The 18,149-nt window shown below is 43.1% G+C and overlaps 1 protein-coding gene across 1 annotated transcript in view; it reads right to left on the bottom strand.

The window, feature by feature from the left end:
• Positions 1-561: 561 nt before the first annotated feature.
• TBX20 (T-box 20) overlaps positions 562-18,149 on the bottom strand; it is a gene marked incomplete at its 5' end in the record, with an annotated part of 24,349 nt that continues 6,761 nt past the window's right edge. The window contains 3 exons of the mRNA XM_010141752.1: positions 562-902; positions 4,526-4,635; positions 15,253-15,329. Of these exons, the coding sequence (XP_010140054.1) occupies positions 562-902; positions 4,526-4,635; positions 15,253-15,329 (528 nt within the window). The remainder of the gene's footprint in view (positions 903-4,525; positions 4,636-15,252; positions 15,330-18,149) is intronic.

Here is an 18,149-nt window from a genome sequence, read left to right as displayed (position 1 = left end):
GTAGCAACTAAGAAATACTGCTTTTGGTGAATGTAAGCCAGTCTTTTAAAAAGGACAGTGGTCTTCAGCACTCTGTCCCATTCCCAGCAAATGTGTGCTGAGATAGCCTAAAACATGCTCAAAGTTACAGCAAGACGTGTTTCTGTTTAGGTGCTCATCAGGCACAAGAAGAGATGAAGATGAGTAGGAGTATTGCCTTTGTCAGAATTCTTCTAGCGTGTGAAAAAAGACCTGTACACAGTTATTTTGTACGCTGCTGCATGAACAGAATCTCTTTTTGCTAGATGCAATGCACCTTTGGAACGAGCTGCACACAATCAAAAATCCTGGTAACTCTGTGACCCGCGTCGGCCGTGTTACACACCGATCTGTGAGCAGCTCCAAGCTGCACGCTCTCTTCTTGAGATCCCTCAACGGATCGATCTATATCCATAACGCATTTTCTTAGCTGGTTTGTTACGAGTTCAGCACTCCTGCCACAGGCCTTTCAGGAAGGTCCCTTGTCTTTTTCATACCAAACTTGCACGTTTAAAATCTCGTGTTTCTCATGTCTTATGTCACTCATACAAATGGTGTCATGACTGCGGAGGAGTGACGCAGTCCCTGGATAGCTGCGTAAGGACCCTGCTGAAAATAATGGTGGTACCTGGGCATGTGGAAGGAGGGGAAGGTGGGGCCACTGCCCTGCATGGAGCTGGCTATAGCGGAGGGTGTCAGAGGCATCCCCAGGCGGCTGTATGGAGGCAGAGATCCTTGGATTGGGTGAGGAATGGGTGTAGCTATGGAGGCAGTGCTGGTACCCAGGGCACTCAAAGACTGCGGATGCTGAAATCCGGGGAAAGTGGTTGAGGAGGATACCCAGGAGCTGAGGGACAGGTTATCGGATGTTGTAAAGGCTGAGCCTGCAAGCAAAGAGAAAGAATGCCTGACGTTTGCGCTGCAACACACGAAGCTGGTGAAAGAGCAAAAGGGGAGAGAAAGAGCCTTCCACAGCAAGGCTGATTTTAGTGACAAGCTGTCGCTGGAAATACTTCCCAAATGCTTCTCTCTCCTTATACCTTTGTATCATTATTGGCCAGTTGCTGTCCTTGATCACTACATCTTAGACAAATTTCACTGTAAGAAGCCGGTCGCAGTGGCTTGAACAGTACAACCAGCTTTGCACGTTGGACATGTTTGTTATTAGACACTGGAGAACCTTGTAATGCTGCCACTAGACACTGGGACACCACTCTAATGTGAAATCTCACTGCATTACATCCCCGTTTTGAAGACATCCTTGCAGCTTTTTACATCAGATTCTCAGCAGAACTGGTTAAAACTTGTTCTCAGGGTAATTATCTACTTTTGATCAAACAGAAGTGGTTTCTTTGGTATTTTTTTAATCTGAAAAGTTCCAAAAATTATTTTCACTGATCATCCACCTTTTAAAAATACTTTTTCTCTAAAGACTGAAGAATCATTTTAAAAAAAAAGTTTAAGTTAGAACTAATTGCTTATTTTATTTTGACAGTAAAATTTTTGGGAAGCAACGAATCATTTGTTTGGATAATTATACATGGTCATTTTCAAATAATCTGGTGACAACGTTGCCCTTCACCTCTGCAGTTCCTCTGTGCATCTGGTCCTCATCAGATGTCTGATTTCTAGAAATGGGGAATACAACAAAATCCTATAAATAAACTCTTAATTTTTTACTCCTATTCAAATGATAATTCAACTCACATTCCTTCTGTATTTTCTTTCCTTGTCCAGCTTTCTCCATTGAGAAAATGTTTCTTTCTTTAAGAAATAATTTCACTGGCAAGAATAACTGACAAGATACCATTTCAAGCCAGTATTGCAAAACATTCTGAGACAACAAGTTTTACAACAGGCATTAGTTTCATAGACTTTATTCTAGAAGATAGGTTCAAATTATGAAAAGAAAAAATATGAAGACATCTATTTGTCAAAATAATCTTATTGGAATTATGTAGACTAGCCAATCATAGCCATGTAATCAAAACAAAAGTATAAGCAAACAACAATAGAAAAAAAATGCAGTTATGCAAAAAAAAATCTTTTAGGGATATTTTAGGGATATATTCTCAAATCAGAAAGAGATTTACACTTGATTAATTCCTCCTCTGCTTAATTAAACAAGTGAAATGGCCCTGTAACAGGGAAGAGAAATTGTGTCGGTTCGGCAGTAGGAACGGTCTTGAACCCCATCCTGACCCCACCGCTGAACCGGATTCTAACTGCTAGGATCCAGAGCCACGCTGTAAGGGTAATGCTCCCAGGCCAGAGCAAACCCCTTTACCAGTCGGGGGATGTCTGAGCGTTACTGCACTACGGGGAAAGCAGGATACGACTCTGCGTTTGATGAGGTTTACATTTGGCTCCGATCCAGGTGGCTACCATGAATCCTGTGTGTGGATGCTGGAGCGCAGGCACCCAGACATCATGCATTAAGGAGTTTTAATTGGGTTTATATAGTTCGTATCTGTTAATTCCTTTGGAAACAGACTTCTTGTGATTAATACACTGCTGAAGGCTAGCCACTTCCATCTTGAGATGGCTGGAATTGGCCGAGGGGAGAATGCTCTGGTTGCGATTAGAAATAAACACCGGTGATAGACTTCCTTTGTTCTGCACAGAACAAAGAATGTGATTCCTTCTCATGAGGAACCTCCGTAAGGGCCCTTTCCTCCTCCAGCTGCAACCGTCTCTACTTGCAACTTAATACTCCAAAAAGTCTCGCTTGCCACATGTGGCAGCACCAAGGAAATGTGCTGCAGTAATTCTGAGGCAGTCGAGGCCTCAGAGAGCTTGTAACACACAACCCAGCAGCAGTATTTGTGTTGGGCTGTCAACTCCCATACGTATGGAAGGACACTCCTCAATTTTCCATGCAAGGTACTTTTCGAATGCATCAGGAGAAATAAACATGTCAGTGGAGTTCCAATAAGGTCATTATTTCTCCCCTCATATCTTGGAGAACTTTTTGTTATTTAAGGACAGGGCGTGAAAGCAGTACAAGGTACTCATCTGCAAAAACAGTATGTTTTACCCTACGCGTGCCTCTGGTTGCCCAAACAATCATGTCCTATGCTAGCACATGGCTCCCAGATTAGAAACAACTCTTTGTCTTCCTTACTCAGCCATTTGCCATGTAGCAAACTAATGCGGAACTCTACCTTGTATATATGATACATAAAATTAATGTTAAAAAACTATTCCTTCATCCTCCAACACCTTCCTCAGGATTCTCTTCAGACGAGAACGCTTCTAAAGGCCAGTTCTCATACTGAGGTTCGCCTGGTTCGCTTTGTCACTCCCAAAGGAGGACAACATACCAGGGAAAAATGTAATTCTTGGAGAGAAGGTTCTTGCTCTGAGCACTTCTGGCAAGGGAAGATCTAACATTGTCTTCAACAATAACTGGCCTAGGATCTAAGCTGACGTGAAGCGAGGTAATCCCCCAGAAGTATGTGAAAGGATGGCGTCGTACCAGCTGAGGACTTGCTCCAGAAACTCCTCGACCTAAGGAACTGCTCTTAGGATAGACGCGTTTGAACAAAGCCCACCTAATCGCGTTTTGTTGAAGAGCAACTCGCGGTTAAAAATAAGTGTTTTTTCCCTCCACAAGTCCAAAGAGCTTATGACCAGAAATAATGCTCTTATCTTAGTGACACTGTATGAAGTTAGAGGACAAGACAAGGGCACTGCCAGTCGGAAGGCAGACAGAACTGCTTTACCTCAAGTGGCTGTTGCATATCAGACGGGTCACAAAGTCAACATGCAAAATATAATGCAACACAAGTTCATGCTAGTCAGCAATCCCACAGGGTGGGTTTGTGATCTCTCCAGCGGCAAATTATGACAGATGCAATTTGTCCAGCGAGTATCCCCACAAAGAACAACTCTGTCTTGCTGCTACTTTTGCGACTGCTAAAGTAGATAAACCATTTGATAAAGCTTTTGAGGTGAGTTGCCTCAGCGGGAAAAGCACCTTTTAGAGACCCGAGGGCTAGCAATTAAACATCAATTTTCCAGGGAGCTACAGACTTTCCTTCCTGCGGAGGTGAAGCAGGTTAACCCCAGCCTGGTTGAAGATGGTCTGAACCCAGTCCTCTGTTCACAGAAGGCTGGAGGGGCAGGAAATGGCACATTTACAGCCCCGGCTAGTGAGTCCTGCCAAGGAATGGGGAGTGTCAGCTTGTTCACAGCACCACGGTAATGAAGTCGCCTGTTTTTTAGTCATCTTGAAGAGGAAGCAGAGGTAGTTCTCTTCTGATATCAAAGCCTGTACAGGCACCTTGAAAGCTGCGTCCTGACCTAGCCACACACCCCAGTACCACAGGCATATCAGATGTCCAAAAGAGCCATAAAGTAACAAGTATTTGACTTCATTATAGGACTTCATGGCAGAGAGACACACCAGAGAAATGCTTCAGAGTATCACAGTGCTGACTATGGTCCTCCTTTTCTCAAGCATAACTAGGTCACTGCGATTTACCCCATGAGCACATTTTCCTACCTCTGCTTTGTGTTGCCTGGCTGTCATCTCCGAGATCATCTTCTCCTCCGTAAGTTCGAATGGGGGATCTGGCGTAGGAATGCTTTTGGATAAGGCTCTCCACACTTTCTCTGTGAAAGGAAACAAGCCACTGTGTCAATAACATCCTAATCAGCTTCCTAATTCATTAGGTTAAATACAATGAACATGCGGTCTTTTCCTGTCCAGATCACAGTTTTCTCACACAGACTCCCCAAAATTACTTAATGAAAAGGTTACTTCATAGCACGTCACTGCTGAACTTGGCCTGCGGTGTTTTAACATTGCTGATCACCCCTTACCTGTGTGGCACTGCCTCTTTGGCAATGTAGAGTGAACTTCCCACTGGGTTTCCTGGATGTAGTCTCAGACAGTGAATATAAGAGCAGCACTCTCCACCAACTGGAAAACCTGAGCTCTGGGGTTATTTGTCCCGTGTGATCAGCCTGGCTTCAAAGAGGCACCTGTGGTCAGCTCTTTTCAAACAAGATTTCACATCACACACAACCACCTCATCTTGCGCACTCCCGTTTTTCTGAAATCAGGGGCAAGAGACAGATGTGTCCAGAGGCAGCTCAGCTCTAACCATGCTCTCTCAGCATCGGTGTTGAGGCCAGTTCATAGCAGGAAGTCTACAGACACTACTGATCTCGTGCCACTTCTATTCTGGGAGGTTAGACGTGTCTGCCAGGTCCCCGCCTCACTGGTGGCACGGAGCACTGAAGTCCCCCAAACAATTTTTAAATAGAAGAAAGGCATATCTGTACGATAAGCTGTAGCAGTTTGTAAGGAAGATCCAACCCTACACGTTCCCAGCGCGTTTCCATGAAAGTAGGTGGCATTATACCAAAGACGAACATGGCCTAGGCACGTTTCCAAAATGGCTTTGACCTTCTGCTCCTGTTCCAGAAAAACTAGGTAGCAATAGCTGTTTGAATCTGCTGCTCAGTGAAGGTTTTGTCTGAATTTACCATTTGGCCATTTAGTAATGCCCTTCGCTTGGAGAGTGTGGCTGTTGCAGAAATTCCAGGGAAAAACACAATAAATCACAGTGGCACACATTTTCCCTTTCCTACAGAAAGCGCATTATGGTCATTTTGTCCTTGGTCTATCACTGGCATCATTACTTATGCTAGTCCCCTCGGAAAAAAATAAATAAAAAGGGGATCTTATCAAAGTGATTTACTTGTGTCAGGATTGGAAGTGGACTGAAAGCAATGGCAGTTCCTACATAGAGGATGATATAATTGAATTACTGCCTTTTAAGTGATTGAAAAGAGTAGGCATATCGGGGCTATCTCGAAGAAGATTTTACAAAGAAAAAGACAGATGGCATTGTTTACATTATGTGCTGAACGCCTCTTGAAACTTCTTTTTTTACTCTGAAGCTGAATGTGAAATGCAAAAAAATTTTGCTTAAGGAAGAAGTCTCTCTCAGATGAGCACAGAATAATTAATTAAAGCAGTGTTGTCTGACACCAGTCTATAAACACGTTCATAACCCAAGAATTGCTAATCTTTAAAGGTCTGAAAAACAAATGTGATTCAGGTGACTGTATTGTCCCTATTGCCTTCATTTCTAGTAAAGGGCTGCTTATAACAACAGACGTTGTAGCGTGTAATAATATCCTGATGCAACAGAAATAATGCAGGCTCTACTTTTAGCGCAGTGGGCCAAATTCACCTCTAAAGCTTTGGATCCAGTGGTGGTTTGGGGATAAACTCACCCCAATAAATTTACATTTGAATTACCTACAGGGATTTAACATGAAATCAAATGCCCATGATTATTGCAGACTAAATTCTTTCCAGATGGGTTTGTATGCTAGACAGAGAACTCTATTATTCTATATGATTGTCTCCTCTTAAATGAAAAAGAGATGACTTCTTAGTGAACCCTGAATCTGCAAAGTTTGAAACCCGGGGAACTATGTGGTAGGTTTATTTATTTATTTTTCATGTTGTAACGTTGCAGGTAGTACACTAAAGGTTTTAGAAGATTAATCTCATTGCTTGGCCCAAGATGCAAATGTTTTTACGGCAGCAGGAACAGTCTAACGAGGAAACTTGCATCGGGGAAAGCAACTAAATTTCACCAAAGCCGTTCCTTTTGTGCAGCTGGGATTTAATATTTAAAACTGTAAATGCTGATCTTGCCTAACCACGCTGGTGCTTTACACTGTAATCACCACACACCTCCTGATTTTTCATTTTAGAGGTTGAGGTTGTGATTCACAGCATGAGCGCAAAGAGTTGAGATTCACACTAGAGTTTAGCACCTGGCCCCGAAGCCTTCAGGTGGACACTCTTCTTTCCACATACAGCACATGCTTCATATGAACCTCCAAACAGAGCTATGAAATGCCAGAGGCTGAGCAGGAAACCACCTAAGCATGCAAAACAAACCAAAGAAAAACAAGAAATGGTGTGTTTTCTCTGCTCATGAAATATATCTCTGAGTTATCCACCAAGCACGGTTCCTTCCACCTAGAAAAACAAGAGCTGAAGTCTGCACTCAGGTCTCTGCCATCCTGGAGAGGTGACCTAAGTTAAGGGATGATCTTGCCTTCCCTTTGTGTTTCAAAGGAAAGGTGTAGTAGCCTCTGCAGTGTACTCAAAGACCACCACCCAGAGATCAAGTCTTGTTGGAGAAGAGGTTGAAACTCATCTAATCTCTGGAAATATGTGGAGTTTCTCACAAAGGATGGGAAGAGGAGGCTGACCTTCTCTACCCTTTAAAGACAGAGCTGCTTTAGGACTTTCTCCAAAGTAGATGTGTAGGAGGAAGCAAAACTTTAACAAGATTTATAAGCCTGTGAAATCTAGTTCAAAATGCAGGAACAAAGCTGGCAATCTGGAACACATGTTCCTGCTTATACCTGTTTTTCAACTGCAGCTGAAAGGATTTAAATCAGAATCTTCCAGAAAATTCAGTGTATGTTAGTGTAAACTGTTTAGGATATCCAAAACATGGTACCCTGTAGAGTGAACCAATAAAATAACTTAAGTCCCAAAATATTATAATCCTACTAAGAATCATTTTATGATTCTGCTCAGTAAAAAAAAAATATAGCAAATTAAGAGCATGGTGGGTTGGTTGTTTGGGTTTTTTTTTTTTAAAGCTTTCCTTTAGTATTTTTCAGAGCTGTTCTACAATAAACTGGCTGAAGAATGAAGTGACTTCCAGTTACCCGATGCTCAAATTCTGTGCTTCTGTTACTCGAGTTTGTGATCAGACACTTGTTATCTAATATTTGGACATAACAATTTTTACTCTAATGTATCGTAGAACTCCACAGTTTCTTCTATTAGCGATAAATGAGCAATAAACTTTGTTTTGAGAGATCAGAGAGAGAGGTCTTCTTTCTGTCATGTCCTTTTGTGTGGTCTACCAACAATTGTCAGTCCCCGAGAATGCTCTTCAACTCACAGATATCTTGTGAATACCCAGAGGAGGGGGAAGAAACCACACACATAGGCATAATATATCACCATGAGTAAGCTCCACTGTGTGTACAACTGGATAACAGTGGCAGATGATAGGGTGGAGAAGAGCAAGTTGGGGGCTGAAGGTGCCTGAGGAAAAGAAGGAACCATGTGCTAAAAAGGAGGGGAAAAAGCTAAGCTTGTATTGGCTAGCACATCCACCGAGAAGATGCTGAGGCAGGACAAACGTGAGGAGAGCAGGAGCTCAGGCTGATCCAAATTTGAACTAGGAATCGAAGAAAGTGAAGGTTTGGGAGAATTTATCAGTTTGGAAGCTTTTAGGGGAGACAGGGAACATCTTGTCATTCTGCAGGTTTTAACCTCTTGACTGAACATTTCACTCTTGTCCCTGCTGGCAACCGATTCCAAAACTAAACTCCAGCCAGGGGTTATTTATGTCTTGTAGCTACAAGCAGAGTCTTTGGCTTTGTTTAAGTAACAGTGCCCCATACGTACAGAGTAGTGTCAGAGGATCAAAAGCAGATAGGAAGATCCTGATGAAGCTGACAAATGATTCACCACCACTTTGCGGACTAAACCCAAGATCCTGCCATGGACATGACCTGGGAGATGGCAGAAAATAGAGCTGACTTGGGAAGCAGCTGAGGAGCGAGGCCCTGTGTGAGGATGCTCACTTTCCTTTGCTGTCAACCCAGATTACAGAAATTCTCTCAGGAGATGGTAAAGTCCCAGATTACCCTGAGCAGGATCTTTAATCAAGATGAAAAGAGCAGTGCTTCTTTGTAGGTGGAAGCAGGCATCTCTTTGATGCTGCTTCATGTCATTTTTTCTGCCTCTTTTGCTGTTACTGAGCTTCAGCTGTGCATTCACAGCAGCCTGGTGATCACCATGACCCTGATTCTGAAGCTCATGACCAGGAGCCCTGTTGATACAGAAGAGGGTGCTCCTGGCCACAATGCACTGTCAACACTGATGCTACTACATGCCTGCATGCACCTGAAGTTATGGGTTTTCCTGAATCTGGCAGAGAGTGCATCCAGGGGATGGAAACAGGAAGCCTACCTTCTTCCTTTGGGACAAGGAAGCTTCAGGCAGTGTATTTGGTTTTGGCAAAAGGTGATAGAAAAGCTAATGCAGAGCGAGCTTGCTGGAGCCAGGCCTGGGTTAGTGTCCATCTTATACCTATACAATGGCTCCAAAGAGGATGGAGTTGATGTAACAGGCAGCCACCCATCCTACCAGGAGCTAGGTCCAACCTCCTTGGAAGGCACCATGCCAAAGCCAGCCTGCTGTGAGGAAGAGCAGGTGGTAGAGCCAGGCGTTCTGAACTGACATCTCCTGCAGAAGTTACTGTCTCGAGAATGGCTACAAGATGTACGCATTTCAGAGCGGAGCTGAGCAGCCTGGAGCGTGTTCTCTTTTTGCCTTTACTATCCAAGTGCTAGGTAAGGAAAAAGGTAAGGACACCCTCAGAATCCACTCCCTGTTCCTGGAGTCACAGAGATTGGTTTTTCCTCCTTTTTTTTTTTCTTTTTGTCTTTTTCTTCGCAAGAAAAAGGCAATGTTAAGGAAAAAAATAACAGAGGGAAAATAATAAAATAATAAAACTGACAACCATGTTTTGCTTGGCTGTTCAGTTCAACACAAAGAAAAATACAGAGCAGGATATAAAGTGTATGAATTATCAGTTTGCAGCCTGAATGACTTTAGTTCTGCATTTCAAAGGTTTCCTTTTTTTTTGTAGCTGCCAGTTAGTATGTTTGGAAGAAAGCCCAGATAACAGAGACATCAGAACTGAGGTGAGGTGAAGACAGATGGAATAAATGGGCTGAGAAGGCACAAAAATAAACTTGTCGGAAGTCGTGCTGTAGTAGAACTTCTTTTTTTTAAGGGAAAAGATGACTAATTTGTCCAAGATGCAAGTGCTAAAAACAAGTCTGAAAAAAAAATCCAAAACAGAAAAAAAAACCCCACAAAACCCTAACAACAACAAAAAAACAGCACAGCAAGAAGAACAAATACATTTCACTAACAGCAGCTAAGAGCGAACTGCCAGAACCACTGTTCAGATATCACTCAGCCTTCACGTTCCTGTGGCTTTTAGTTCCTATTTTACGCAGGCACAAATGTACAGACATATTAATCTGCTGCACAGAGTCGCTCTTATACTGGTAGCTGAATATTCCAGGCTAACCATAGGTACCTAATTCAGCTCTGACACGGTACAGACCAAATCCTCAACCAGAACAAAGTAGCTCCTTTCCACTGCTTAGACTAAAACTGAACCAGTTCCGACCAGGTGAGTACCAGGGTCCATCAGGCTACCTTGGCTCACATGAGCAAAACTTTAATTTGGCCTGAAAACTAGTACAGAGCCACCAAACACTTTCACACAAAGTGAAAACTCTTGGGCAAGCGTTGGATGGATGCAATTCTTCAAGAACTACATGTGACTTAAAGAAGGGAAACAAGAATTAAATTATGAAAAATCTAGGATTTGGTGACTAAAGGAGAAAGAACAAGTGTATCTCCAAAGTCGTGTTTACTGACACCCTCACAATAAACATCTGGCTACTAACGGCAGTTCTGGAACAGCTATACTATGCACAGAGGTGACAGTCTGTCTGAAGACATGACGTGGGAAAAGTAATGACAGTTATGGACAAGGAACATGAGGTTATTAAATATACCCACCCCACTTCTCTCATCTGCAAATAAAAATAAGAAAACAAGCTATCTTTATACAGAGGATAAAAAAATAATTATATTTCTCTGACTTAGAAAAAACTTGGGAACTGAAGAGGTTTTAGCTGGCGTGGAGGGCTGTCTGCTGGCGAAAAGGAGCAGTTGCCCGGCTAACAGTAAGCAGAGACAGAGGAACGAGATTCGAAGGGAATGCTTCAGGTGTCTGAATGTAAGCAGGTAGTCCTCAGACATCCACCACCTGCAGCGGTCTGGAAGGGATGATGTGGAAAACACAGACAATCCATCTACCCCTCTGGAGCAGCAGCTGATGGCTGGAGTAACCTCAGCACATCTGGAATGGCACCAGACACCAGACATTAAGGCACCAGAGTCCCTGCTTTTTCTTCCTAAGTTAAGGACTTCACTTCTCCCAACCTAAACATTAGAGATGATCTCCCATGGCTGGTTGCTGACATTGGCAGGCTGAGAAGTAACTGGGATTAAAAGACCAGCTGGGGAGTGTGACTTGTTGGAGAACGATGACAAAGCCCTGCTTAACCATGAACATGGGAGTGGGTTGTAGAGAGTGTGTCTGAGTGGTAGTAGGGGGGTTTCAAGAGTCGAGGAAATTGTTGGCCAGCAAGGGGAACGGGGAGGAAGGCAGCTCTGTGGGGTGAGCAGGGAAGGGATGGAAGAGGGGATGCTGCAGACAGCACATTGTTAAGCACATGGCTTTGACTGCTACTTCAACAGGGCAGTGCCTGTATCCGGGCATTAGCATCCATTTCGCTTACAGCCAGTACAGTGTATTTCCACATCTCAGACAAAAAGTTCCTCAGGGGAAAATTCACAATCTGATTACCATGCAAATCCAGCTGGGATGCAGCTCTTACATCTTCCTTCCCCCAGTCCTTCCTTTCTCTGCTGAAAATTTACTTGGGTGTGCAGCCATACTGTTCCATATTGCCTCTTGAAGTACAGGTCTACCTCCCAGGAGCAGATTATTGGGCTTGTGCAGATGGGGATTCTCACTTAGCTCTCTTTAACAGTTACAAGCCCACACCTTGATCTTGCCTATCACATACTGGATGCCACAGATGAACAACATTCAGATCATGAGTATGATCTGTCCATTCTCATTTGATCAGTTTTGTGCAGTTCTGTCGACTCACGCTCTTGAAATGATTGCCTTTTCCACTGGATTGTTTGCAAGATATTTCATTGCGATGGTTTTATCTATTTACTGTCTTACTTTTAAAAGGCTAATTCCTCACAACAACTCAAAAGATAAACTCAGGCTCAAGCTAAAAAAATTAATCTATTGAGTTCTGTTGTTGCATCCTTTATGGCTTTGGCAGATTTTTCTTAAGCAGAAGCATAAAGATATTCTCTTAAAGCCTATCCTCCAGCGTAAAACCTGCATTAGTCGTTTGCACAAAGGTAACCATTAAAAAAGATCACCCTCACCCGTGTTACCACATTTGGCATCTCGTAGTCCACACCACAGTACATTAAGCTCCACATTCTGACAATTGCTGCTAAATGTTCAGCATTTCGATCGCAACCACTGTGGGAGCCTTTTTGTAATAGAGGTGATGTAAATTCCACGAAAAAAGATCAAAAGATGAATCAGCAACTTATCTAAATCGCAGTAGCCCCAGATAAAGTCTGCCCCATTGCCATAAATAGATTACCACAAGTAAGGTATGGAAACAGTTGATTCTGGAAGGAATCTTGCATCCTCCTGAACATTCGATCCATGCCAAACTCAAAGGTTTCCTCAGTGGTTAAAAGCTTTGCATATATAGCTCCGAATACAAGGAAACCGTCGTAAGGGACTTAGACAGGAACAAAAAGAAAATACAGGCGCTTCAATAGCTCTGCTGCCGCCTACCTCCTCTGAAATTTTGCAGCTTTCACTACCTTTACATACATTATTTTAACTCCAGCACATACAATGCAAACAGGTTTAATCCTAAAGGCATTTGCAGCTTGAATTTCCTACACAAGGATCGTAAATCTAGCACAGGAAGCCTGAAGTCGTTAAAGTCACAGATTTATAAAATCATATTCAATTAGGTTAAAAAAGTGCAATTTCTGTCATCATGTCATAAAAAGATGTGTTTTTCTCTCAGATCTACTATAAAGAAAAGCTCCCTATATTGTTACAGATAGAGGCTGTTTTCAATCAGTTACAAGGAGCAATCCAATTACCGGATGGTTTAGTGCAGTAACTGACTCCAGACTAATTTGATTTCTTTAGGTCTCTAAAGATCAATTGATCTGATTTGTTTCCCTCCCCAAAGGCTGTTTAGGAAAAAGCAGGCTTAAATACCTGGAAATGAAATACAAAGCTCTGTACACTTTCACACTACTTAGGTCACTCGGAAAAGCTGGGACTGGCGATAAATGAGTGCTCTCTTGGCCCCAACATCACAGGATGCTTTAGGGGAGACCATCAGGATCGCGGCACAGCGCTGCAGATTATGTATGCACGTGCTGCATGCTGAAACAGTGCCTGGAAGGTGTTTTCACAGCTTCTACATTCAGCTTCCATTTGGCCTGCAAAGTCTTCCCTGGCAAATGAATATTTTTTTGCGAGAAAGTAATTTCGTAACTAGTTCGAGCAAGAGTCATGCTGAACTATTTGATGCACCACCTTGCAATGCCTATTGTGATGGGCATCAAGCGAGATATTCTCCCTGTTGTCAAATCTCACTCTGGTCGTCTTCTTGCTTTGTATCAGATTTCTTCCAGCATCTTTGCTGGTGCAAAGATCAACTCTACAGGATCAGTGGGCGCTTGGACTACGACGTTCTCTTCTGCCTGAATATTTTATTGCTGGCACTGCGTAAACCCCTTGGTGTTTCTGGATCGTATCGGATAACTTAGGAAGTTTTAGTGTCATTGCAATGCTTTTCACGTTCTGTTTCTTGTCTTTATTGTAGGTTTTGCATTTGGCTGCCTTATCTTTCACGGCAACGTCCGTGCCTGGGCTAGGCTGGCTGTCTCAGGCTCTATTCTTACACTTATCAATAAACAAAAGGGCACTGCGGTTTATGCTCAGCATTTCTGACTCCATGCCATGTGCTGTTATAATAAGATGTCCTCTGGAAAAATTCCCTTCATATCCAGCACCACGATAGTCTGCTCATCTGCACAGAGGTAACTAAGTTTTTCTCCCAGCTTATCTATTCAGTCTCTCTCAGCCCTTGCAAAGCTGTGTCATTAGATGTCGCCTGTCTGTAAATCAAGGGATCCAAAACGTGAAAAATCAAAGTCTTTTCTCTTCCTACAGGTCTCTTCTTGACTATTTTGTGCATACAAATCTGAGCTTTGCAAGTTGTTTATCCTACCTTAAGGTGCACCTTACCTGTACTCTGACAATACAGCAGACTATGGGGGGGGGTTTAATTATTATGCTATATTTTCTTTTTTCCTTCATTTTCACCTAGTAAGCAATTTTTTACCAATTCTGCACTGCAGCCTACAAGCTTGTTTTTCCCAAATTACTGTTCTTTTAGCCAATTACTCCACGGATCACTAATGATGCAGGCACTAGTAAGGTATAAAATAAACCACTATTTCCCATCCGTGGACCTGCTTAGATTGATGTGCTTTTGACATGCTATAAAGACCTTCTCTAGCTGTATGGATATGACTTCCCTGAGCCGTTTGTCCCCTGTATGCACCCGTGGAAGATGATTCACAGATACATCTGGATATCCCCACATAGGAGCCTGGAGGGTTTTGGCCTCTCCAAACTTTTCATGATTGTGTGCTCGCAGGAAAATTTGGATGCGCTATATCCATCTCCACTGAGTTCTCTTCCAGCCTAAAGGACACAGGCAGCTTAATTTGCTTCATTTGCCAAACCATTTAACACGATATCATAAAAATGAGATTGAAGAGATTGAAGTTTCTTTCCTACTCAGCTGTGGGTTAATGCTTCTGTCCCCATGGCAGCAATTGCTTATAATGAACTGTACACACACAAAACTCAGTTTCCAGATAAAGCTTTCCCCTGATGCAGCCTGCAGTACAATCTTGGTGAAACAAAAATGGCATCTTTGTCGTCCGAGTGGGAGTTATGGGATTCGTCCTGATGGCAATAATTGCTGACTTCAGTGTCTGGGACTGCTGAAGTGTATTTTGGGAAGCTCCCCTCTCTCTTTTCCACTGTGTGGAGCAGTGGGGAGCTATAAAGATGTTTTTCACAGGACCACTGCCCTTGTTTCCCACTGACCCAATTCACAGCCCTCGATAGGATTAAATGGCGTGATAAGAAAAAAGCTTTTCATTCTGAAGTTGTAAAACTGACCCTCTCCCCCCTTTGAGAAGCCCCCTCAGGAAAATGAATATATCAGCCCCCAACTGGAGCAGATGTCAAAACTCAAAACAGCTCTTTCTTCATAAAGTTTTTAAGTATTTTTAAAGGAGGTGGAGGAGGCTTACTGTATGCAACAAGATAACGTTAAAATGCACAGCTTCTCAGGAGTTGAAAGGATGCTTTTCCTACAAACTCTCTCTTCTCTTTATCTTATCTGCATGGAAAGTAAACAGAAAGTCCCCATTACCTCTCGATATCAGTGAGTCTGGAAGAGTCCCGGAATCCTTTAGCAAAAGGGTTGCTGTCAATTTTCAACTTGGTTATCTGGAAACACAGAAAAGACCGACGCAACATGAATATAGTGTTAAGGTATTGCAGCGTACAAAGTATGAACCAATCCATCCTCCTGACTTCACTTCACTGCTAATTTTATCCGTGCTCCTTGTGCGTGTGCCGCAAAGCTGTGGAGGCAAAGCAGGCTGTATTACACGTATGGCAATGGCAAGTCCAAAAGGCACAGCGGGCTCAGTCTTCACGCTACCCAGAGCAGGAGGAACCCAACCATGTACAGCATTACTGCTTCCCAATCCTTTAACAGCATGATCCAGGTTGTCTTTTCCATGAGCAACACACAGCACCCTGCTGACATCTGAGCATCGCTCGTGTAACTGCACATCAACTAATACCAGCCGAAACTAGGAGCCCTGAAGATGTTTCTTCCTTCTGTTCAGCCCCACTTTTTTTTTATTGGGATGCAGATGTTCTCAGCCAGATCTACCAGCCATCGCACATGGGCAGTTTAACTGGTTTTTGCATGGAAAGAGATAGAGGAATGGAAGGAGGGAGGAAAAAATGTGGGGAGAACTCAGATTTAAAGTGGCAGAGCCGGGGTTAAAGGAGTAGCCCCATTAAAACCATTACAGTCCTGGAAAACCAGAGATCTTACAACAAAAACCCTTCTCCAAACCTGCCCAGTGCACCCTGTCGGCCTTTCTGTTCTGCCCAAGTAACCCACTGATCAGGAGTCCCTCTGCCCCAAAGCATCAAGGCTCCCCTTAACTTTGCAATGAAACTTTACAGGGATAGGTGATGGCTTCCCCTGTGGGTTTTGGGGAGTGGGAGAAAAAATATGTCATGGCTCTTGTGACGTTTTCTAGCTGTCCAATCAAATGAGATTGGGTGGATAAAACCTGAGCCATTATCATAATATTCAGATTTTCCATCCATACTTCTTCCAAGAATTAAAAATAAAACCATAAGTGGGAGTTAGAACTTGATGAGGGACAACACAGGACCTGTCCTGCAAGGCAGTGAATGCCACCAACTCTAGCCAAAGCCCAAGAAAAATCAACAGCACTCAGCATTTCATACTGAGCAGTTATTTCAGCCTGGCTTTCCTCAAAAAAAGCCTGTATTGAAGAGGCCACAACCTCATTTTTAATAGCTGGCCCTCGAGGCTCAGAAAGAAAAGGGATCTTTTCCAAAACCTCAAACAATCAAATGTTCTCATCAAACAAAGGTATTTCAGACTGGGGTGGCTTCTCCTCCAGAGGAAAAAAAAAAGAAAGAGAAGACCCTGAACCCAACTTTTCATTCTGAGAAAGAGCTCTTCTGGAAAGGAAACACAGAGAGGGAGGGACAGGCTTACAAAGGCAAAAAAACCTGAATATTGAATTACTGATCTGCAGAATAAAAATGATGCGCTGAGTGGCTGCCACCCTGGGAAGCTCACTGCACCCGGGCTGCTGCCTTCCCTGCCCAGTGTTTCGGGTCCGTACAGGGGCAAGCTCGCTGGGGAAGGTCCTCGCGTGCTGCCGCTCACCAATTGTTCCTATGGGCTGGTCAAACAGCACAGGACCTCAGCGCTGGCTGAGGGTTTGAGGCTGGCTCATCGTGCAGGTACGACTGGTGGAAACCACCCTGAACACAGGACTTTGCAAGAGCTCAGCAAGTTACTTAAGAGTCTCGTTCTACTCCCAAGCCCTTGGCCCATGGTGGTGTTGCAGAGAGTGGCGGGTTAGCGCCTCGTGTCCAGCGAGCATCTTTATGGCAGCATTCTGAACACTACCTGGAAAAAACGACAAGCTCTAACTAGTTCCATTGTCTTAGATCACCAACACGCCGAGCCAACTGCACTGCAGAATAATAAGGATGTCTGTTCATCTCCTGAGCATATTTTCACCAATCAAATGTCCATTTTCCTAATATTAAAGATTTGGTATGACATCACAAGAGAAACTTTTTGTATCCACTGAAGCCAGATGAGACTCACAATCATTTATGGCCATATTTTTCCTGAGAGACTGTCTCACAAACAATCAGAGAACATCTGCTAGAAAGCATTTTAAAATGAAATCTGACCTACAATTCAACTCTGCGGCAGTGGTTTGACTGTTTAAATAAATGCATGCCCTTTAAATCTTAAATTATGAGATAGTTTGTTGAAAGTGTAATGTATTTAGCTTTTATCTAATAACCTCCAGAAATGTAATCAATCCCTCCTTAAAACAGTTCTGAAAGAAATGGCAAAAATGAAAAAAGGCTCCATTTTCATTAGTCATAAATAAAATGACAGCATCCACCTCTAGGGGTTCCAGGGATGGCCCATTGAGAAATTTTCCAGGACTCCATGTATGTGCTTTGGGAAGGTTAGTTTAGAAACAGCTCTGGTGTAAATAGCATCGGTAAACACCGACATCCACCCTACAGAAATAAATTCCAGGTTTAGCTGGTTTTGCGCCCGTTACTATTTTGCTGGTTTCTACAGAAAGCGACGTGGAAAAATCTAACCGCCTGTCCAAACATTATATCCTGGTGATTGCCAAGTGCTGAACGCATTTTCTGCAGCATTCAGATAAAAACCGGAGTTTAAAATCATTATATTTTGATATTAGAGCCTTAAAGCAGGAGGTGGGCTCTGACATAAGGACTGGCTTCTACTATTATGCTCACAGCTTCTTTGGCACCCTACGCAATAGTTCATTTTAGTCGTAGCATTTCGAAAAGTATTATTTGTTCTTCACATTAAGAAATATAGAGTTCTTTAAATAATCCAGCAGGTACCTTGACTCTATGATGCTGCCTGCCCACATGTTTGAACAGTAGTTATATTTTTCTTAACTAGCGGGTATTAGAGAGGGAAAG

This window comes from Buceros rhinoceros, unplaced genomic scaffold (assembly GCF_000710305.1).
Source record: "Buceros rhinoceros silvestris isolate BGI_N320 unplaced genomic scaffold, ASM71030v1 scaffold35378, whole genome shotgun sequence".
Classification (NCBI taxonomy): domain Eukaryota; kingdom Metazoa; phylum Chordata; class Aves; order Bucerotiformes; family Bucerotidae; genus Buceros; species Buceros rhinoceros.
This window is presented reverse-complemented; position numbering and strand designations above follow the sequence as displayed.